Raw genomic sequence first — 23,082 nt, 5'->3', positions numbered from 1 at the left:
CAATTTTAATCAGTAATACAAATTGTTTTACTTTTTTTTTTCATGTTTTCAGCAGTGGACCCATTAAGTTGCTACTGTAACAGTATATTAAAAGATCATAAAATCGTATTTTTCTTTCTAATGTTTCAAAACTACATTAGTCACTACACTGATATGACGAGGGTTTTAGCGTACATCTACATTGTCAATTCCATAAAACAGATGATATCCTGTTTACTGACGAAAAAGATTTGATCCATTAAGTACATTAATGCTCACTTAATTTGGCCGCCCAACCTATGCTACGCGGAATGTTATTTGATTAGGGATGTAACGATATCCAAACATCACGATACGATATTATCACGATATGAAGCTCACGATATGATCATTATCACGATATTATGGGGAGGTTGGTGATATTTAAAAAAGGTCACAATATTATTAAAAAAAAAAAAAAAAAAAAAAAAAAAAGAGCTCATACTAAAAATAGCACAATATTGTGCTTTTGTACATAACAGCAATGCACCACCTACAATCTCTAATAACAATATTGAGGCACTTAATTGCTAATGCAAGCACACATTGATCGCTTCACAAGCAAATTAGATTCACCTTAATCTGACAATTAGCATGGATTTATAACATAGAAGGCCAAAACATCCCTAATGAAAATTACATTGCACTAATAAACTAGCCACTAGAGGGTGCTAGAACTGCACAAATGGAAATCAACCTGACTTTTTTTTTTTTACAGATGTGGTCCTTTTAAATATTGTGAACATGACGACGATATTGTGGCAGTTTTAATATCATGATATTGCCCTTACCGTTACATCCCTATAATTGATTGCTCTTTTTTTTTTTGCCCTCAACAGTCAGAATGCTATATACAGAGTTACTTCAATTGTGGAATGAGTCAGTGCATGCAGTGGACAAGAAGGACTGGCAAGGAGCGCTGGAAAAGCTGGACCAGATCACCGAACCTACATCCCGTACTCTCTTCAATGCTGCATCAGTACACGTGTGTCTGGGACAGCTGGATTCTGCCCTTAAGGTGAATTGAATGCTTTGGTATACAAGGTCTTAGAAAAGGAAACCTGATTAGCAGATATATGTACAGACAGAGTAGCTGTTATTCTGGAGTTAAGAGTTGAAACCAGACATCTCACTGGATGACATGAACCCTTTTATAGGGCAATTAGGATTACCAAAATTATTTATATTTGCTTCATGCCATAATCATGAGTGAAGATTTTTTGGGGGTGCATTTTTTCATTACTTTCTTTAGAGTCAGTAGTTTACATGTGTTATGTTCTGGAATTGGATCCCAAAAACGCAGACACAAATAAGAGTTTAACACTTTATTCGCATAATATCAAAGGCGAGGAACTAACTTGACTAGACTAGAAACAACGAGAAGGCATCGAGCAAAAGAGGAGCAGGTGGCCAGCTAGACAGAAGAAAGATGAATAATCCGGCAAAAACACGCGCTTCTCAGAAAGGCTTATATTGACAGTGAATCGACCTGATTGGTTGTGGCTAGACATGTGGGTAACAGGACTGACATGGAGTTATCTGATTGGCTGTTGACTAGATAAAGAGATTAACTCTTTGACTGCCAGCCATTTTCGGAAAAGGTAACCCCATACTGCCAGCTGATTTACAGAATTTTACCGATCTTTCAAGCTCCACAGAAAATGTTGTGTTAGGACTATGGAAATGCGGATACTAGCAAATGAAAGATTGAAGTCTCATCTTTCATCTAAAAAAAAAGTTTGTTTCTACCTTTTTCAGATCTTCAGTAATCAACAATAGAAAACAGCTTCGTTTCACCCAAATTTTCTTCCAAAATACGTTGAAATCAAGCTTTTTGTGAAACGATGTTATTTCATGCACTCTTGTGAATTTGCCACTTTTTTTTTTGCATGAGGCTCAGCCTCTCTTCTTCTACTGTTGTCTCCTACCCGATCTTGTCCAAAAGACTCATCACAGCCATCTAGTGGCCAGGAATACTCATTATAGTAACCCGATCGGCTTGATATTTGGAGTACAGCTGCCCAAGGCTTTCCTCCACCCGTTTCCATAAAAAAAACATAGTAGACGTCAATTAACGTCTATGGCGGCCAATCCTAGGATTATACTGAACGTTTTTAAACGTTTATGGCGGTCAAAGAGTTAAAGATTCTTGACATCACATAGCTCCTGACATCACATAGCTAAAGACCAGTTGAAACTAGATGCTGTTACATCAGTTCAAAACAGGCAATTGACCCGAACATAACCCTGGCCCCCAATAACACACAGGCAAAACACGGTCATGACAACATGCATTTCGTATTTGGTACCGTTACATTTAAACTGTATGTCCTGCGTCAAATCAATATATCATTCGACAAGTTTCTCATACTGTAATTGGCAGGAATTTTGGCCCACTCTGGTGTACTCTGAAAAACATTTGGAGTGATGATACTTGGAAAAATAAAAACACTTTTTTTTTTTAGTAAATGTTACATGCACATTATTATTATTATTATTATTATTATTATTATTATTATTATTGTTATTATTATTATTATTATTATTATTATTATTATTATTATTATTATTCCTTAATTAATTTATTTTTTAAAAGTCATTCAAGGATTGGGAAACAGCCACTCTGAGCTATGCCACTCCTACACTGGTGTCTACAAAAGGAGACCACAGAAACCGGTCTCCTTTTGGCAGTACAAGTATTCCAAGTGTTACATTTGACACCATTGATTGAGAACATGCAAACTCAACCCAGGAAGGCCAAAGCCTATTCTTGATCTTACGTCCTCAGCATTGGGAGGCGGATGTGCTAACCAGTCAGTCACCATCCCGCCCTTATTTTTAGTCCAAGTAAACATAATTTTACTTGTCTAGTTTTAGTCATGACAGTCATTTTAGCCCTGTATATTTTTTGCCAGTAGATAATTGATTTCAGATCTAAAACAATTTCACATAAAATTTTATAACATTATAACTACAATTTATTTGTTTTTGTTTTTTTAACCGTTCACCTGTGAATCCACCTCGTCTATCCCATGTGTTTGTGCATGTTGCACTCGCTAGCTGCAGATTCGAAAGGGGGTGTGTCACTGTGTGTCACATGACAATGTCACAGTGACAGATTAGCACAGGCAATATTTTACAAAATCATATAATATCGGTCTCCTTTTTATGAACTAAAATATCCATAGACTTTAGTCCAGTTAAGTGAAGTACATTTTCGTCTCGTCTTCATTAGTCGACGAACATGCAGACTGATTTTGTCACAGTTACGGTACTGTTTATTAATGAGGGTTTTAATCTAGTCTAGTTTTAGTCTGGTGAAAAATGTGTGTTCAAATCATTTTTGATTATTTTTCATTGACAAAATGAACACTAATTAGCTCACATATTTATTCCAGTAAAATGTGTGTCAGTTTTCACATTTTACATAGCATTCAAAGCGTATACATTTCCCAAATGTCTGGAGTTCACTGTTTGATGATTGACCTGCAGAGTGTAGGAATTAAAAATGACCAACATGTTTATTTTAACCCATGTCCTGTTCTGTCTGTTTAGGCTTTAGATCTCACAATTGTGAAGGATCAACGTCTTTCAGTTGCATTCTTCCAGAGAGCCGCAGTTATGATGCAGCTTGACAGGTATTAACTACAAAGACTATTGTATATTTACTTTGTTGGGTTCACTGATTAAATGCACGTGTGGGTGTTTTGACAGTTAATTTGATTTTTCCCAATAGGCAATTGTCTTTTTTTTTTTATTTCATGATTAATGCACCAATATTTAACACTTGACTGAGGGTAAAAGTAAAATTAGATCTTGCATTGTGATCTTGCATTAGTCTCCCATAGGTTGTACATATAAGAAGCAGAGTTTTGGCACATGACTGTTGACTTGTCAATCAGGCCAAGAATGCTAAGATAACTACAAAAAAAAATCTTGTATACCTATATACTCTGGACAGTGTTGCTAAATTAGTGACCTTTATCACGGGATGGTGTTCCTATTCTTACGCCTTCAGTGGCCGTTTTACACGCACAAAAAGACAAATCTAGGGAATTTTCATTCCCCCTGCTTGCCTTTTCTTTTTATTTTCTATTTATCTCTCTCTTTTTTTCCCCTATCTGATAACTAGCTGTGGTGGTGTTTGTTCTATTCTCTGTTCTTGTGCAGGTTGGACGAGGCTCTGTCTGACTGTGTGTGGGCACAGAAACACTTGCGAGGAAATACGGTCATTGACTATAGACAACTTGGGCTGCGTTATAAGCTCTACGCCTGGCAGGTGAGCTACTGGCCTGCACACACAATCCTCACAAGTATTTTTTTTGTTTTTTCCAAATCCAGATTTCAATGCACGATCACTTTGACGTTCTTAAATTTGTGCTCACTTCGCAAAAGCTGTCATAAAATTTGTTATGAAATTCTCAAGTCTCAGATGTGAAGAAATCTCTCACCATTGAGAAATATGTTGTTATAAAGCTGGCAAGGAGGTCTAACCAAAGGTTACATCATGTGATTTGTTTGTTTGTTTGTTTGTTTGTTTGTTTGTTTGTTTGTGTTAATGGGCCAACTGTAATTATTAGGGATGTAACGATATGATATTATCACGATATGATGGGGAGGTTGGCGATACAGATAAGGTCACAATATTGTAAAAAAACAACCAAAAAAAACAAACAATATTGTGCTTTTGTACATTACAGTAATGAAAAATATTATACAAATGTTATAAATATATAGAAAAAAATATAAATATATATATTGAGGCGCACACAGTTCCTCCACATACTGACTCTGTTCACAAGCATATTATGTTCCTTTTCATCTGACCATTAGCATGGATCTTAAACATAGAAGGGCCAAAAGATGCCTTGTGAAAATTAATCTGCACTAAAAAAAAATCTAGCCACCAGAGGGTGCTAGAACTGCACAAATAGAAATCAATCCACCTTTTTTTTTTTTTACAGATGTGCTGCTTTTAATATCACGGCATGACGACGACGATATATTGTGGCAGTTTTCATATTGCGATATCACGATATTGCCGTTATCGTGACGTCCCTAATAATTCTATAACTGACTACAGCATAAGCTGACTTTTTGAGCTGGTTTTATTCGATGAAAACACATTTCATTTCTCTGTGTGGTTATCATCCCCACACTGATGTGCATCAAAAAGTGGATTTATGCTGCCTGAGGAAAAGGACTGTGTGACCACACTTTGTGCGTACATTAGGATGGAATTTAGCACGTGAAATGATGTTGCAAGTCCCAGAAAACCAAAAGTGTAAATGAACTTCAAAAAATGTTGGAAATTGTAAATACTAGCCTATAGAAGAGAAGAAGTGTTAATAAGACACTTTGGAATCAATGGATTATTTTTACAGCTTATAAAAGTTTATCATGGGAGGGCACAAGCCTAATCTTGAAATCTCTCCCAGGTTCTACATAATGCAGCAGCTGTGTACTGCCGAATGGACCAGTGGGAGCAGGCCAGAGATATTCTCATGTCACAAAGTCAAGGGGGAAATTTAGAGATGGCTTTGGACTGTATCCTGGTAAGTGTCATTAATGGTCATGTGAAATTGCAATTGTGAAAGGAGTGTGAACTGATTCCAGTTCTTCACAATGGCAAATTCTTGAAATTCGCACCCATTTTCTTAAATCCTTAAACACTAAATCAAAACCAGTTATCCTGTGTTCAAAACTAAATCATGTGTTCAGACTATACACAAAGCTACAAACATACAGGATTCACAGAGCATTTGCTACATGCCACATAGCAAAAAAAAAAAATCCAAAGTTCACCATTCACCATCGTAAATAAAAAGACAAAAAAACAAAAAAAAAAAAAAAACTATGAAAACATTGCTGCACTGTAAAAAAAAAAAAAATAATCACAGTCATTCAGTCTTCAACATCTTGCCTTTCTGCGGGGTCCAGCCAGAGGACTTCATGCACATCACAGTCAATATTTGAGTAACTTTCTGATGGATAGACTGGATGGCATAATTTTTGAAGGACCATGTCAGGAAGCAGTGCTACTTGTTGGGAGAAAAAAAAAAAAAGATAAAAACGCAGTCCTTCCAGAGTGAGGGAGGGAAGGAAGGAGGGAGGGAGATAAAGAGGGAGGCAGGTGAAGAGCAAAAAAGAGAGCCCAATGGCAGGGGAGTGGGATTCAATTATAAAATAATGACAGTTTGTAAATAAAGGCCACTACGACCACTCCTACAATCAACATATTACATGCAATTACTACTACTGTCTGTTCATCCCAATATTAATTAGCTTCTAAATAAAAAGAAGTTATCAATTTTAGTCAGTAAAGATGTTTGTTTATTTTTAATACCACAGAGAAAGGAAATCCTTGCGCCTCTCATGGTACCTGAGGGTGTGGTGTTTCGTCCCAGGAAAAAGGATGTGGAACAACTCAAACAGAGAGACTTCTTAGGAAAGCCAAAGGTATGCAGAGAAATTTGATTTACTACTCAGAAATCAGTACTCCTGTCCTCCAAAGGTTTTGAAACATTTAGGTTAAATGATTTATTTTTTGCTGTTAGATTGACAACATCTGGGATTGACTTCAAAGCATGAATATTAGGCAAGAAATTAACATTTAGGATTTTATGTCCAGGGATGTATTTCACAAAGCAAGTTCAACAAACTGTGAGATTAACCCTGATCAAGGAGTTGACATCAACTTTCGGTTCGATTTCGGTTCCAGCACAGCTGATTCCAGTGACTTATTTCAACGCTGAGTATTAGTAGTAGTAGTAGTAGCACCTGGAGTTACTACCAGAGTTAACAAGCTGCCTCAATAGAGCCCCGATTCGTCGAGTCACCATGGCACCGGGGAGAAGCGCACTTGACTTAAGATGAAAAGTAAAAACTTAGATAAAATATAAAAACATTCAAAGAGGTATAAGGAAAAAATGGAGTGCAACACATATATTCTCCGATGTGAGCGCATGTGATGTAAATGTAAATGTAAGGACGGATTAAGCTGTGAATGTAGATGATGGACTGTGATATGAAACGGTACCGTTCAAAAAGATAACTGTCCGGAAATGCAGGCATATATGCATGGCCTGATAACAATCTTGAGACGAATATTTAATTCCCTGCATAATAAAGCGGCACCTTCATCAATAGATTCATTGTCAAAATGACATGCCATGTTCGTGATAAAAGTGAACTTTACGCTATAGACTGCAGGCGTATTTACGCCAAAAGTCAACACAGCGGACTTTGTGAATGAGGAAATGAATTGTCGTGTGTATCTGAAAGGAGGCGGGTACAGGGAAAAACTTGAGGTTCATTGTGAAAAACCTGCTACTGACCAGGTTAGGTTCAAGGACAATGTTACTATGGTAATTGACCGAAAGCTTAGATGACCTCTTTTTAGAGTTACCGCTTATCCTCTGGTTTCAGTTACATCCCTTTCTGAAACAGAAGATGCAGAGTTTCCAAAATTTCAGGGTTTTTGACTCAGTGTTCTCACTAAACCTGCTTTGTGAAATACACGCAGGTACAATGTTTATATTTGATTTGATTTGATTTGATTTGATTTATTTGTTCATTTTTCCTTTCGGACAACATTGTTAACAATCAAACATTACATCACACAATTTTGACATACAATAACCGAAAAGAAAAAGGGCTCGCAGGAAGAAGCATAAAGCTTATAGGTTCCCGCCCCCATACTAAACTAGGACGCACAAAATCAAATAAAAATAATAAAAGTCAGCAGAGATGATAAAATTTCACTCAGATTATCAAGTCCATGAAATTAAAAATCCAGTTGATTGCATTCGGAGACAATTGATTCAAGCAGATGGATTTTTGAAAGTTCACTCAGTTCATCAAGTCCAAATAGCAGGTTGTCGAGTTGATTACATTCGGAGACTTTTGATTCAGGCAAATGGATTATTAAAAGTCAATCGGATCCTCTTCATCAGTGATTTGTTCGTTTGTAGATCATGACAAAAGATTCTTTCCAGTAGTTTGTTGATCACTTGTTGATTCATACCCTGTGGATTATCACAGTCCAGCAGCTTTAGATAACTGGGCATAGTGAAGACCATGTGTCCGACACCTCCTTCAGTCCGATCCGTCTTCATCACGATTTTTGTTCATCGCGACCTTTTTCTCCAGTTCAAGCAACCTTGTGGCCATGTCTCTCCTCATTCCGTTCATGGCAAGGTTGAGTGCTGCAATGTCGTTTTTCACCAGGGAAGTTTCATCAACGGCATTAGTTCGGCCGGGTTGCACGCCAGTGATGGCTCTCAGAGTGGCCTCAGCCATTTCCTCTGCAATCTTCTGGCGATCAGACATTTTACGCAGCGTGCGAAACAGCCAGTGGGTTCCAATCCCCAGCAGCATCAGCAGGACCACCAGCACAGCCAGCAGGTAGACGTCCTCCACGTCCTCAAGGTCAAAAGTAGTCAGACACACTGGTCTCCACCTTGCCCAGGAATCCTCAGCATATCCAGACATGTGAGTTCCACTTGGGCATGAACGATCAGTAGTTGCAGGTCTCATCATAGAGAAGATTTTGTCAAACGCACTTACAGACCAGCTAATTAGATCCATGTTGGTTTGCAAAAAGTTTTTGGAGCAGAGCGTCCTTTTCACAGCAGTCGGCACAGATGCTGTTTTCAAATGATATAAAATAGACTGTCCTTGCTTTACAATAACATAGTCAGACGTGTTTACATTTTTGTGTTGAAGCTCCCTCCTTGTTTTTGACACTGGTGTTATTGCTCTCCCACATAATAGTTGAACAAAAGTCAGGTTAAACATTTTCTTAAATATAATTGATTAATACCATTTCTTTATATTTTTTCTTAAATGCAGCCAGTGTCTTTGTTTCTGTTAGTCCCAGATCTAATGAATTCCATAATTTTACACCCGTACAGGAGATCAAAAATGACTTCAGTGTAGTCCTAACACATCTCTGAACAAACACATGTTTCTCTCTCAAATCATATTTCGACTCCTTTGCCTGAAAACATGTTTGTAAGTTATAAGGGAGACAATATCTGGCCGCCTTATACATTGTCTGAATAGTTCTATAGTTGACTAGATCTAATAATTTCAATAGTTTAGCTTCGATAAACAAATTATGTGTGTGTGCAGTATATGGAACATCTGGATGTCATACACAACTTAAAATGTTAAGTGCAGACTATGTTTAGAAGCAAACATTTTGGAGCAGAGGGACTTTGAGGCCTTTCTTGAGTCATCAGTTTATTGTGGTGGATGGATTTGTGTGGCCCAATAACGCTAGAAGATAAGTTGTCGGGGCCTTAAGCCTGTGTAAGGGTCACCCAGGACAAACAGGTCCAAGACGAGAGACCAAACAAAATACGCTTCATTGACCTCCTATGATCCAGAAGAACATTCGATCGAAATTACCCAATCCCGGGTACAAGTCACTCAGGCTTGAGTTAAGCCTGGAAGAGGCGAGTGGCACCCAGTGGCCCCCAGGCACAGCCCAAAGAGGCAATGCGAGTCCCACTTCCCATATGCTCACCAACGGTGGGAGGGGCTAAGGAGATCTGGTGCAAATTGATGTGAGTTGAGTGGTGGCCTTAGTGGTCCGTTCCCTGGCAAAAAGAAGCATTTTTTTCTCAGCCTCACAAATTGTTTTTCACCCATCTTCAGCTCTATGCATTTCTTCTTTGTTTGTCTTCTGTCTGAAGGTGATTTCCTCCATGATTCCCAATGATGATTTTGGTGGATTTGAACCTCTCAGGTTGCAGGTAAGGGCGCTCGTTACATTTTGTTGTCGTTTTTCGGAATCATCCACTCTCACGTCTCATCGTTGGCTGTTTCTCAACAGAAGCCTGGTTATTATCAGCCCAACTCAGACGTTGCTCAGTGAGTACTATATTTGATGGACAAAGGTTTGGGGTCTTAGTTGGGCATAGTGGTGGATGATTTTGAGGTATTTATGATATACTACTATTATTACCAGAGGTGGTCACTTCCGTCAATCATCAATTCCCGTCGATGACGATTCCCACCTTTGGCCGAGTGCTTCTGCATTTTCGGCGAATACTTTATGACGCAAAATACACCGTCTCTACTCAACCCAATCGACGGATGTAAACCTGCTATTCCTGGACAATATGTTTTATGTCAACTGTCCAGAAATCAAAGATAGTTAGTTGCTCAGCTGAGGTCTGGGGCCTCATTTATAAAGCTTGCGTATGATCAAAATGAGGCCAAAACTCTACGTACGAACATTTCTTCGCCAAAGGTGGTATTTATAGAAAACAAACTGAACGTGAAACTTTACGCACCGCCACGTCAAGTCTGGACCTACCGTACGCAATCCGCATATTTTGGAGACATGGGAAAACAGCGACATATGCTGGATGTTGTGTCACATTATAATATTTTGCAGACTTGCTCCGACGTCACAAGCACGCAGCGGGGCGGAAAGCTGCATGCGAATAAACATTTTAAACGGCCGTCTTCTCTCATTGATCATCTTGAAAAAGCCTCATGCAACAAATCACATTAGTGACAACTAATGTGGACACATACTACACACATTACATCATCGCGCAACAATATGCGTCTATCGTATCAGCCGACCGCCGTGCAATTTCCATTGAAGGCTAAATAAAACTATATTGACACAAGACAATAAGGATAAAAAATAAAAAAGATAGAAAAATGCAGTCTAATACAAGCATCTTCGCTATGGAAATAGGGTTTTGTCATGCAAGTACAAGAAAGAAATGCGTGCGTCAGTCATAAACGTTCACAATACAATCCACGCAGTCGTGATTCTGGATGAAGATCCATAAACAACACATTGGGAATATTAACAACAATAATAGGGCGGCCTATTGATCGCCTTTACAATTTACAAGTATGAGTAATGACAATAAAAGTGTAAGCGGTTAAGAAAATGGATGGGTGGATGGATTATGCTTGCTTTTATTGGCCTTCTGTGACTCGACCCCTTCAGTGAGGGTTTCAATGACACATCCTTTTTTTTTTTTTTTATCTTTTTGGGGGACCTATTGTTCACACAAAATTTATATGTACATCATGGTGAATTTAGCCTTCTTTCTTGCCTTTCATTGACCGTCCAAATTGTTTTGGTTTAGTGTTCGCCAGCACGTGCTCCTTATTAATACGCAGATGAGTTGATTTCCATTGCCAAACATGGGAGGTAATAGGCTGACTTGGGGCGGGGAACGGTGTGGAATCTGCTGCACACACCGGTTGGGATCGTGTGGCATTTATAGAGGGAACTTGCGTGCAGATATGCGTATGTGTGTCTACGCACGGTTTTATAAATCCCAATTTTTTTCTGCGCATGTGAGTTTTGAGTTTCGTTCGTGCGTACTTTTCTGCGCAGGTTTTCACACACAGTTTTATAAATGAGGCCCCTGGTCCTCTGGCTATTGAAACTGCTTGATTTACTTATATATACACTTGAAGATGATAGAATATGTGAAATGTGGAATTTGAATGACGTGGAAAGGGAAAATCATTTTCTTTTTATTTTCTAAGGGAGTGTATGTTTAATGACTTTGAACAATATAAGCATTTCAGAAAATGGATGGATGGATGTTCTAATAGTGGCTTGTTGATTTTGATGTTTTTGTAATAGCACATTTTATATCTAAAGCCTGGAAAAGAATGAAGAGACAGACTGTTGTTGACTTTTATTGTTTTGTTGTTGTTTTTGATCCTGGTGCCAGTGTCGGTACCAGATGTGATCGGGCTGTCAGATTGTCTCGGGGTCGCCTACCGATGACGTCAAGCTACAGGATTGGCTGGAAATTATCTGGTTGACATCAAACATTGAAAGAAAATATTAAAGAGGTCATTTAAATACCAAATATATGGACTGAAATTGTAAAAACTTAAATAAACCTAAGAACATAAAAGCAGGATATTGAAGAAGTAAAATAGATTGTGTTGTGTGCTGAGAGGTTTGGATCCCAACGGCTCAGACACAAATAAGATTTTATCTATTTATTCACATCGAGAGGCACAGAAACTCAGACACTGTATACAGGGACAGGTGGACAATAATCCGGCAAAACACACAATTCTCAACTCTTAAATAGACAGTCACTCAATCTCATTGGTTGTGGCTAGACATGTGAGTACTAGTACTGACATGGAATTCTCTGATTGGCTGTTAACCCAGTAATTACAGATAGTTCCTGACATCAACAAACTTCATAAAAGATTCCTGACATCACAAAGTCCAGACATCATATAGCCTAAACTAGTTGAAACTGAATGCAGTTACAACACCCAAAACAGACACGTAACGGGTCGTGAACTCTGGTGCACGGTCATGAACTCTACTCAAACTTAACCCAGGCGTGACCCCAGACATGAGACAAGACCCAAACATTACTCCTGCATGACTCGAGTCATGAACGATTTCAGCGCCTTCGATCTGGCACCCTGATCACATCTAGTACTGACACCGGGTCATTTTGATTGATGTCTTATCAGTCCATGCTGGCTGGGCGTCTTACTCGCATGACACAACAATGAAAAATGTCAAAAATAATATAATTTGAAAACCAAAGTGCCATAGTACTTTTGTGAACTTATTGCACATTGAAGTCAAATCTTACTTGAAAACAATATAATGCAAACTAGTTTTGTCACTGCTTGACAGAGCGTCTCGCTACATGTGTATGACGGTCCCTTACATGGCTCGAGGCCCGGGCCACTTGACAGTGCCAGGTGGTTCCAAGGTATTTTTATATGACGATCAGGACAAGGATGGGATGGCAACGGTCATATATGATGGACAGGTAAGGGAGACAAAAAAAAAGAAAAGAAATTATAATAAATAAATATAATGAATAAAATACAAATGTGGATGCACCTCAATTGCTAATTTTAATTATTTTGTTTTCAGAGAGGACTTGTGCCAATGTCTCTGCTAAAGCCAGCAGATATCAAGATGACCAAAGGCAAAACTGAGAGTGTAATTCCTTTGTTTATGTTCCGCTGTCTGGTGTTCGGTTGGGCATTTTAATGGGAGTATATCAATGAGCAACAAAATAATTTGTAATCACTAATGACCCTGGATAGATTCCTTCCATTCGTCCATTATCATGCCACAAGGAATCTTCTAAGTAAAGTACAATGAGAATTTAAATAACCAAAAACTGATTGTCATCCAGGATTTACAGGCTTAAAAACATAAATAGGTTTTGGGGAGTGAAGGACAAAGTATTTAAAAAAAAAAAAAATAATTAAAAAAAAAACATTTACACCTTTGTGGTTTTGAATTAAATACAATAAAAGTATTGATCAGAGTACTTGCCTAATGGCTGAATGTATATTTGGAGCAGTTGTGTCAGTTGAAAACGAGGAAGCCGGTGTCTGTCAATTTGAGCTCCCCCGTCGAATTGAGCTCCCTAGCGCGACCGATCATAAGCATGTCCCCAAGTCAGTAATATTTTTAGATGATTTAATTGATAGTGCCTTTTGACCACTAAGCATGTAAGCAATTGCGTGTAGACCAAAGATTGAAATAGAATATTGACAATATAGCGCGATAATAGCGTAAGGAAGTTAATTAACATTGTATGATATACGTTACGTTACTATTCAAGGTCATTATGGGTCACAGATTACTTGTTGCTAGAAACAAATCTTAGTTGGACAAAATATACCTAGCGTAAATAATGCTTTGCGTTACTCATCTTTCAGACACTTGCTACTGGGATTCCCCACCCTCCAGGTCTAAAGCCACCCTCTCGTCCAAAGAACTGGTCTCGCTCAGCAACTCCAAACTGGGGTAAACTTTACTTCATCTTGTGCTCTGTCTGTCTATCTAGAAAGATATAAGTTGGAGAATGTAATACTAATCGCGGAACTATTGCAAATGCGGAGTCGCAAAGCACCAGAATATATACTTAGGTGTGGATTATACTTTTCACAAAGTGCAACCAACTATACAGCAAATTTGTATTCCAATTAATAAGCATCTAGAGACCAAATATGACAACAGCTACATTGCAAGCATGCGCTCGAAATCCGGAAGTAAATCGGCTGAAGGCTGTTATGTGCGGAGGTTGGATCCCAAAAATGCAGACACAAATAAGATTTTAACTATTTATTCATATCGAGAGGCTTGGAACAAACGTGACTAGACGAGAAACAACGAGAGTTGCACAGAGGAACAGAGGTAATAATCTGACAAAACACACTCTTCTCAGACCTGCTTATATAGACAGCGAATTGATCTGATTGGCTGTGGCTCGACATATGGGTAACAGGACTGACATGGTTTTATCTGATTGGCTGTTGACCAGATAAAGATATTAAAGATTCTTGATATCACATAGCTTTTGACATCACATAGCCTATTACCAGTTGAAACTAGATGCTGGTTACATCAGTTCAAAACAGACACTTGATCTCAGTTCAAAACAGACACTTGACCACACGATCATGACCCAAACATAACTCTTTATGACCCTAGTCATATCAGTAAACATAACCTTTACATGACCCTAGTAATGACATAAGCATAACCCTTGCATGACCCTAGTCACGACAGTAAACATAACATAACCCTTACATGACCCTAGTCATGACAGTAAGCATAACCCTTGCTTGACCCTAGTCACGGCAGTAAACATAACGCCTGCATGACCCTAGCCACGACAGTAAGCAGAACATAACCCTTACATGACCCTAGTCATGACAGTAAACAACCCTTACATGACCCTAGTCATGACAGTAAACATAAACCTTACATGAGCCGAGTCATGACAGTACCCCCCCCCCCCCCCCCCCAAAAAAAAAAGACGCCTCCTGGCGGACCCCTACGTTTAGACAGGAAGCAGGGAGGCCAGCAATAACGTCCAATTATACATGTGACTACGGATGTGATGGAATGGGTACAGGTCGTCGCAATACTACTGGAGGTCGACCAAGCTGCCATTCGAGCGAGTCCCTGCCGGGTCGAGCTGGAGGTCCTTCCAGGACGTCAGACGAAGGGTGAAGGCGGCCGCAGAACTTGCGCTGCCAGACGAGGAGCAGAGGACGGCCGCAGGGCGTGCGCTGTCGGAACAGGAGCAGATAGTGGCCGCTGGCCGGGCGCCGCCGGAACTGGAGCGAGAGGATGTGAGACGGCGGCACCTCTGCCACGACGAAGGAACTTGAGATGGCAGCAATCAGCCGCGACAAGGGAAGTTCACACGGAGGCAATCGGCCGCGACGAGGGGGCTTGAGACGGTGGCACCTCTGCTGTGAGGAGGGGACTTGAGACGGCGGCACCTCTGCTGCGACGAGGGAACTTGAGACGGAGGCAATCGGCCATGACAAGGGGACTTGAGACGGTGGCACCTCTGCTGCGAGGAGGGGACTTGAGACGGCAGCACCTCTGCTGCGACGAGGGAACTTGAGACAGAGTCAACCGGCCGCGACGAGGGGACTTGAGAAGGCGACACCTCTGCTGCAACGAGGGAACTTGAGGCTGAGGCAGGGGTGAACCAGAGAGCGCTTTGAGAGGACTGCTCCCACCCAATGCGTCAGCATTAGGGATCGGTGCTGGTGGAGAGCTGCTCTCCGAAACGACACAGGACCTGCTCCATGCGACGTTCTCTCCAACGCTCCCTCGAGCGGTTGTCCAGGCGTATGGCACATCTTATTTAAGTCTGCGGGATCCATGTGGTCGGATTATTCTGTTATGTGCTGAGGTTGGATCCCAAAAATGCAGACATAAATAAGATTTTAACTATTTATTAACATCGAGAGGCGTGGAACAAACTTGACTAGACGAGAAACAACGAGAGTTGCACAGAGGAACAGAGGTAATAACCCAACAAAACACACACTTCTCAGACAGGCTTATATAGGAAGATCCTTTGTTGACATTTTTTAGCGCATGCGCGGATAGCTGTGTGGCAGAAAACATGGCGGACTGTATAGAAACACCATACACAAAGAAGGTTAGCGGGCGAATCGCCGCTATTTAAGCACGTTAACGGCCGAAGGGTGGAGGAGGTTTACAGAGATGTATTGGCGACAATTTTAAACTATTGAAAGCCCTTATGAGACGTGGGATTATGACAAAATTTGGTCCGACTCACCTGTTTCCTGGTCACACATCTGCTTTGGGGACAAATGACTCTTATTTAATACAAAGCGCTGTGCAAAACTGGGTAGTTATTCTTCATTTAAGTGTAAATCCGTGCGTGCTGGAGTTACGTCATAACACTGGACGGGTTTTTCATTAGCCTTCACGTTTAGCGATGCAGGATAGCCCATTTCAAGACGGGGAACAAGTTAAGGTGGCTAGTGTCGATTGTGCTTCGGAACACCTGAATAAGACCGCAAACAATATGACTCAGCGGATTTTATAATGCACAAACTCGATTATTATTATTTAATCCAATCCAAATAACAAATATATAGTCACAATTACTTACCTTTGAGCGTGAAGTTATAACCTCCCTGTTTGCAGCCATTCCTTTCCCTTTTCGAGTCCCCCCCTTTTTTTTTAATCAATGCTCCCGACGGGCCGTACAATTTATGGCACAAGAATTAACCATCTGCTTCTCTTAATCCTCCTCCAAATGTGCGAAAACCATCGAACTTCATGCAAAACACGTTGGTTCTTGCCACCCATTTCCCATGATGCAACGCGCAAAACAAACAATACGTCACACATCCTCCTATAGACAGTGAATCGATCTGATTGGCTTTGGCTAGACATGTGGGTAACAGGACCGACATGGTATTATTTGATTGTCTGTTGACCAGATAAAGAGATTAAAGATTCTTGACATCACATAGCTTCTGACATCACATAGCGTCTTACCAGTTGAAACTAGATTCTAGTTACATCAGTTCAAAACAGACACTTGACCACACACAGTCACACATGCCTCAAACATAACCCTTACATGACCCTAGTCATGACAAAGGCTCATCTCATGAGGATATTACAAGGTCAAAAATTTAGTAATTATTTATAATATCACTCATGTTACTCAAGTTTATTTCCACTGTTTAAGAGCTACTGAAAGTAGAAAATTCAATTTCAAATCACGACTGCCATCTGTTGATGAAAAATGAAACTGCTCACACCTTTTTTTTTTTTTTAATATGTTCCACGCAGCCCCACTAGTCTATAAAAATGGTATTCTGGTTAATATTGCATTCGTGGAGTATGAGTTAAGCAGCAAAATCCACAATTGCTCAGGGCTCAGCTTCAGAAAACAGGTGATCTGTGATCATTACCCAGTCAGCAACCATGACGACAAAGTGAACAGTAAGTGACAAAATGGCCCGCCAATTGTGATGGATAAAAACAGGTGGATATTGCTTGCGTACCTCATAGTCCACAAACGCCATATTAATCAGAATACCGTACTGTGTTTAGACTGTTGGGGCTGCATAGAATATATTGCTGTCAAGGATTTTTGGGGCTTGATTTGCCCTTTCAGTTCATTGATTGTATTGTGAATGTGAATACCATTATCAACTACGATTGTAAGGAATTACACTGCAGCTGTTCATTGCATTTGGCAGGAGGACAAATTTCTTCAGACATGCCACCCCCGTCCTACTCAACTGCCACGTACACTCAACTGCCAGCCGCAGAGCCTCCCAAGTACACAACCAACTCAGCCAGCAGTCAGGTAACTTCTAACCAGTGAGAGTCTATCTCACTTGCCAAAACTGGATAAATAAAGGTTCAGGAAAATACAAAAAAAGTAATCAAATGAGGGCCGTTTGTGGATCCAGAAGATGCGTTTCGATGGAAAAGACCCCAAATGTTGACAAGCTGAAAGAATTATCGTTGTACTTATAGTACACTGGAAGAAAAAGAAGGGGGGGCAAGATGCCTTTCTAGGACATTAGTCTTATTTTTAGCCTAAATAGAGATTTAAGCTATATAAACATCTAACGTTTTTTTGATTAACATTTTATAGCTAATATTAAACTACAGTTAATAGTTAATGGTAACATGCAAAAATCAGTGTTTGAAGTGTGTGTGACCAATACACAGTGTTGCCGGTAACGCGTTACTCAAAAAAGTTGCTTTCTAAAGTAACTAATAGTCTAACGCGTTACTTTATTCTACAAAGTAGTCTGATTAAAGTTACTGTCCAGAGAATCAATGCGTTACTCCACATTTTCATGAAGAAGGCAAACTATCTCACTGTTGTAACAGTCACAAACAACTACTGCTAACTAAGAAGATGAGGCAGAAGTCATTGATCACCACACTGAATTCAGCCATGGTCTGGTCATGAATGGTTTGCACATTCAAAACAAAAGTGATGATACTTTTACTACTAGTTTTATTAACCAACAGGCACACAACACAACAAAAAAAGTGTGCATTATGGACCATAAAAGTGGTAAAAAAAATAATTTATTTCCATCCTCAACTGGTCCGTGAAGCATTATGGGATGAGGTCGTCTCCGCCCTCTCGCGAGGGGGAGTGACGTCAGACAAGTTACGTTTTCAGTAGGGGTGGAACAAAAAAACGATTCGACCGAACCATCGTTCGTCAAGGGGAGCTAAACGACCGTATCGGTTGCGAGTGAGGCTTTATGGTTTTCATAACAATAGCAAGAGTTCTGCGCCGTGCTCTACTTGTTTTGTTTACATTTCAGTAGCATCACCATTCAAGCTACTTCCGTGTTTCCGTGCTCGCGACACGGCGCGCGCGCGCGCAACGAGTGACAACATACAAATGGAGACAGTTAGCAGAAGCCGGTGCCGTACATCTCGGTATTTCCCATGGCTATCGAGTCCTCTCGGTGCACTTGTATGTCCCGGGCCGGCGTTGGTACTGCGCGCGAGCCAAAAAGAATAACTCCCGTGACGATCCAATGCATGGATTCAAACGACACAGGTATGTCCCACAGCCAACACACCAGCTAAGCTAAAAGCACACTGCAAGTATCTCATTTCTCAGTTTGTGGCTCCCTGTCAATGTCTACAACTAGCATGAGCAGCAGATAGGAGAACTGAGACGTGCCCGCGATTACGACAGCCCAAAAAACAAAATATAAACAGTAGTGATTCTGTGGTCATCATCGTGTCTCAGATTAAAAAAACAAAAAAAGATGTCATACATTAACCAAAAATGAAAGTGATGACAAAAGAAAAAACAATTGTTAAATACAAAAATTGTTGATTAAAAAGGGAAATGAACTTTTGGAAATATTTTTGCATATATTAAGTGGTTAAAATGTGTTTGATAGATTTATTGTTCCATAAGGTGGCTTCATATTTCTTTTGGCTGGACGGTAGGTTTAGTTCATGTCTTAAATTTATGTTTCTGAAATACTTCACAATGTGCAAATATTCTGTTTAATTGTGTTGGTGTCTGTCTAAAGGTTAAATATTTATATTTAACATTAAATTATCAACCTTTTGTTTTCCTGATCCTTATTTTGAAGAGAAAAAACAAACAAACCAAAAAACAATTATAACTGTCAATAACTACTAATAAATATTTAAACTGATACATGTGTACACACTGGAATAGCGGAACAAACAAACAATAGAGGAATTTAGGGGATTTTCATTTTCAACCTGGATAGATTTTTATTTTTTGTTTTATAAAAAGTATTTACGTTACAAGAAGTCAAGAGAGACTGCCTATTTTGTTTTTCATAAAAAAACACCTTTATTTTCATGTTAAAAATGCACTTTCAATAAAGTATTTGGAACTCCGTTTCTACTGCATTATTTTTATGTTGAGATGGTGTTATCGGCAGCTGCTGAAAGTAACTAAAAAAGTAACTTTTAATCTAACTTAGTTACTTTTAAAATCAAGTAATCAGTAACGCAATTTAGTTACTTTTAAAACCAAGTAATCAGTAAAGTAACTAAGTTACTTTTTCAAGGTAACTGTGGCAACACTGCCAATACAGCACAGCACAGTTTACGTTTAGCTTTTGTACAGTTTCCAGAGTTTTTTGTTTACGTTCACAAACTTATCAAACAACATTACATAATATTTTAGACTTAATCTTTTGTTAGAGGCCAAACCAATATCAATACTTAGGTACTGAAATTAAATTTCTCACTTGGCTACAAAATGACAGATTTGATGACATTAATTATAGTATATTTCATTGGATGATTTTTTTTTTCTTTTTGAAATACTTTTGGTTTTCCCAGGATGTTGCCTCAGTCCAGGAAGCAGAAACAGACTCGGTACTCATAAAAGTTCACTACGTGTACACTGTGGCAGTCTCAGTACCTTCAAATGCATCATACCACGAACTAAAGGAAGAAATTGCTCAACAATTGGATCAGCCAGCATCTTCTCTGCGCCTCAGGTAACTTTCCAGTTTTCAGGTTTCTCAAACTCATTTTTATCGTGGGCAGCATTCTGTGAATTTAGGGGACCATGACTGCATGTGAACCAAAATAAATGTTTGATCACCTCATATTATCACATATACACAACAAATTGGTGGATAATAGTTTTGATCGTGGGCGGTACGGTGGTTGAGTGGTTAGCACGTCCGCCTCCCAGTGCTACGGCCTTCCTGGGTGGAGTTTGCATGTTCTCCCCGTGCCTGCGTGGGTCTTCTCCGGGTACTCCGGTCTCCTCCCACATTCCAAAGACATGCATGGCAGATTAATTGGGTGCTCCAAATTGTCCCTAGGTGTGCTTGTGAGTGTGGATGGTTGTTTGTCTCCGTGTGCCCTGGATTGGTTGGCAACCAGTTCAGGGTGTACCCTGCCTACTGCCCAAGCATTGAGAACAGCATGCTGGAACAGCATTCTTTGGACAGATGAGACTAAGATCAACCGGTACTAGAATGATGAGAAGAAGAAAGTTTGGAGAAGAATTGTAACAGCTCATGATCCAAAGCACACCACATCTTCTGTAAACATGGTGGTGTTAATGTGATGTCATGGGCATGCAAGGCTTTCAATGGCACTTGGTCACTTGTGTTTTTTGATGATATGGCAAAAGACAGAAGCAGCCCTATGAATTCTGAAGTGTATAGGGAAATAATTTCTGCTCGGATTCAGCCAAATGCAACAAAGTTGATTGGACGGTGCTTCATAGTAGAGATGGACAATGATCCAAAACATACAGCAAAAACAACCCAGGAGTTTTTTAAAGCAAAGAAGTGGAATATTCTTCAATGGTCAAGTTAATCACTCGATCTCTGACCAATCAAGCATGCAATTCGCTTTCTTACGGCAAAACTTACGGCAGAAAGACGTTCAAAGGTACAACTGAAGACAGCTGCAGTAAAGGCCTAGCAAAGCATCACAAAGGAGCATTTGGTGATGTCCATCGGTTCCAGACTTCAGGCAGTCATTGCCTGGAAAGGATTCTCAACAAAATATTGAATAGTACCATTTTACTTTACGTTGTGTTTATGTGTCCAATTACTTTTGAGCCCTGGAAAATAGGAGCATTTGCCTAAAAATAGCTACAATTCCTACATGCTTAATCATATGTTTCTGTTCAACCTCTTGAAATAAAGCCTAATGCAGAAGAGTGACAGAGATTAAGAATATGAAGATTATTACTACTTTGAAACAACCCAGGTATGTTTCCATTGAGGATATATTATGGCATGTTTGCCAAAAAAGGAGGGGGGAAGCTTTTTAATCGGACAAATGATTTAAAATACCATAATATTTTATGACCCTAAAAGTACTTGGTCTCGGCATCGGTGATATTGGCACCAGTATTTACTTGTTATCGATTGATACCAAAATCTCAAGTATCGCACAGCTCTAGTTGTCAGAACCATGAACAATGGTTCAGTTAAGTTGTTAAAGCAAAGCCCATTAGGACAAAACTGGCTGTGAAATGTAAACCTAACTGTTAGTCCAATTATATAGCCTACACTGTATACAATAAACCCTTGGCAACATTAACACATGCACATGGCGGCTAAACCAGTATCACACCTGTCCAAAACCCGAGATCATAAATTACATAATGTATGTATGTTACAAAAAAATCAAACCACTTATAAATCAGATTTGTGACACAATTAGAATCAGCCCTAGTTTGTTACTTATTTTTAATTACACAGGTCATTTTAAGCACAATTAAGTCGTAAAACATTTGTATAATCAAAAATAATGAAAAACGTCATTCATTAAAACATGAACATTGCCGAAAGGCGTGAAGCGCCTCATTAAAGGGGCTCATAAACTACGCTCACATTATTTGGACCTCTGAATGGAGCAGTTTGCGTGAGCTGCAGTCTCATCAGTGCTGAGTGTGAGATTTGGGTAATCTATGTATGCTTCAAACTACAGTAGAACAACTGAGTGTGCACCCAAAATGCTATTAAAACTCTCTCTCTCTCTTTCTCTCTCTTTCTCTCTCTCTCTGTCTCTCTCTCTCATTAGACAGAGAAAGCCTGGTTCTCGGCTGCTAGTGCCTCTTGAATGGGAATTAGAGGCAGGCAGGACCGTCCAAGAGGTGTCAGAAGGCGGCAGAACGACTGTGTGGTGCCAGGTGAGGATTTCAACGCTACATTGATGTTCCGAAAATGTCTTTGTTTTGTTTCAAACCTCAACTGCACATAAAAGATCACCAGTAGCAACTGGTGATAAATTAGGCTGTTCCTCACCAAATTGACTATGTTGTTGAAATCTATTGTTTTTCACGTGTGACTTGTCTCAGTTTATGTCTGCCAGACTGAGGTTTGCCACTCTTGCCGTAACAAGTGTGATTGGCAGATATTCCAAATGTTCCTTGGTTTTGGGGGAATTGCCACAGAAATGTTTAACATGAGCATGGTAAAAACAATACAAATTTCAAAAGCTCGTTTTCTCTTTCCGCGCACTTTTTTCTTTGTTGTCTTTGATGGTTCTTTTCCTATTCTAGCGCGAGTCTTGGCCACATTGTCCTCCAACTTCTAACTAACTTCTGAAGACACATAACCCAAGTGAGCAGAACAATTAGACTGATCACTTGGCGAGTGCTCGGGAGGTTAGCCTATTTTTTTTTTTTCTTCTTATCTGTATATTTTTTATGACCATAATGCAGATTTTTTTTTTAATCTCCTTTCCAACCTGACGTATGGTCTTCCCCTCTT

The 23,082-nt window shown here is 39.6% G+C and overlaps 2 protein-coding genes across 6 annotated transcripts in view; one reads left to right on the top strand and one right to left on the bottom strand.

Moving 5' to 3' along the window:
• stxbp1b (syntaxin binding protein 1b) overlaps positions 1 to 23,082 on the bottom strand; it is a 90,914-nt gene that overhangs the window by 23,633 nt on the left and 44,199 nt on the right. The window lies entirely within an intron of this gene.
• The window catches only part of noxa1 (NADPH oxidase activator 1), a 32,136-nt gene that overhangs the window by 4,164 nt on the left and 4,890 nt on the right, over positions 1 to 23,082 (top strand). For 3 of the 4 annotated variants that reach the window (XM_077521909.1, XM_077521908.1, XM_077521907.1), the window contains exons 2-14: positions 858 to 1,036; positions 3,574 to 3,656; positions 4,189 to 4,297; positions 5,457 to 5,573; positions 6,370 to 6,477; positions 9,720 to 9,779; positions 9,860 to 9,897; positions 12,683 to 12,821; positions 12,929 to 12,997; positions 13,729 to 13,816; positions 17,563 to 17,672; positions 20,177 to 20,337; positions 22,391 to 22,499. In XM_077521909.1, the coding sequence (XP_077378035.1) occupies positions 863 to 1,036; positions 3,574 to 3,656; positions 4,189 to 4,297; positions 5,457 to 5,573; positions 6,370 to 6,477; positions 9,720 to 9,779; positions 9,860 to 9,897; positions 12,683 to 12,821; positions 12,929 to 12,997; positions 13,729 to 13,816; positions 17,563 to 17,672; positions 20,177 to 20,337; positions 22,391 to 22,499 (1,365 nt within the window). In that variant the 5' untranslated portion in view covers positions 858 to 862. Of the gene's footprint in view, positions 1 to 857; positions 1,037 to 3,573; positions 3,657 to 4,188; positions 4,298 to 5,456; positions 5,574 to 6,369; positions 6,478 to 8,070; positions 8,425 to 9,719; positions 9,780 to 9,859; positions 9,898 to 12,682; positions 12,822 to 12,928; positions 12,998 to 13,728; positions 13,817 to 17,562; positions 17,673 to 20,176; positions 20,338 to 22,390; positions 22,500 to 23,082 lie in introns of those variants that run through there. The other variant, XM_077521910.1, reaches the window with a different exon arrangement.

Source organism: Festucalex cinctus, chromosome 5, assembly GCF_051991245.1.
Source record: "Festucalex cinctus isolate MCC-2025b chromosome 5, RoL_Fcin_1.0, whole genome shotgun sequence".
Classification (NCBI taxonomy): domain Eukaryota; kingdom Metazoa; phylum Chordata; class Actinopteri; order Syngnathiformes; family Syngnathidae; genus Festucalex; species Festucalex cinctus.
The sequence above is the reverse complement of the archived record's forward strand: the minus strand, read 5'-3'. Positions and strand labels throughout refer to the sequence as shown.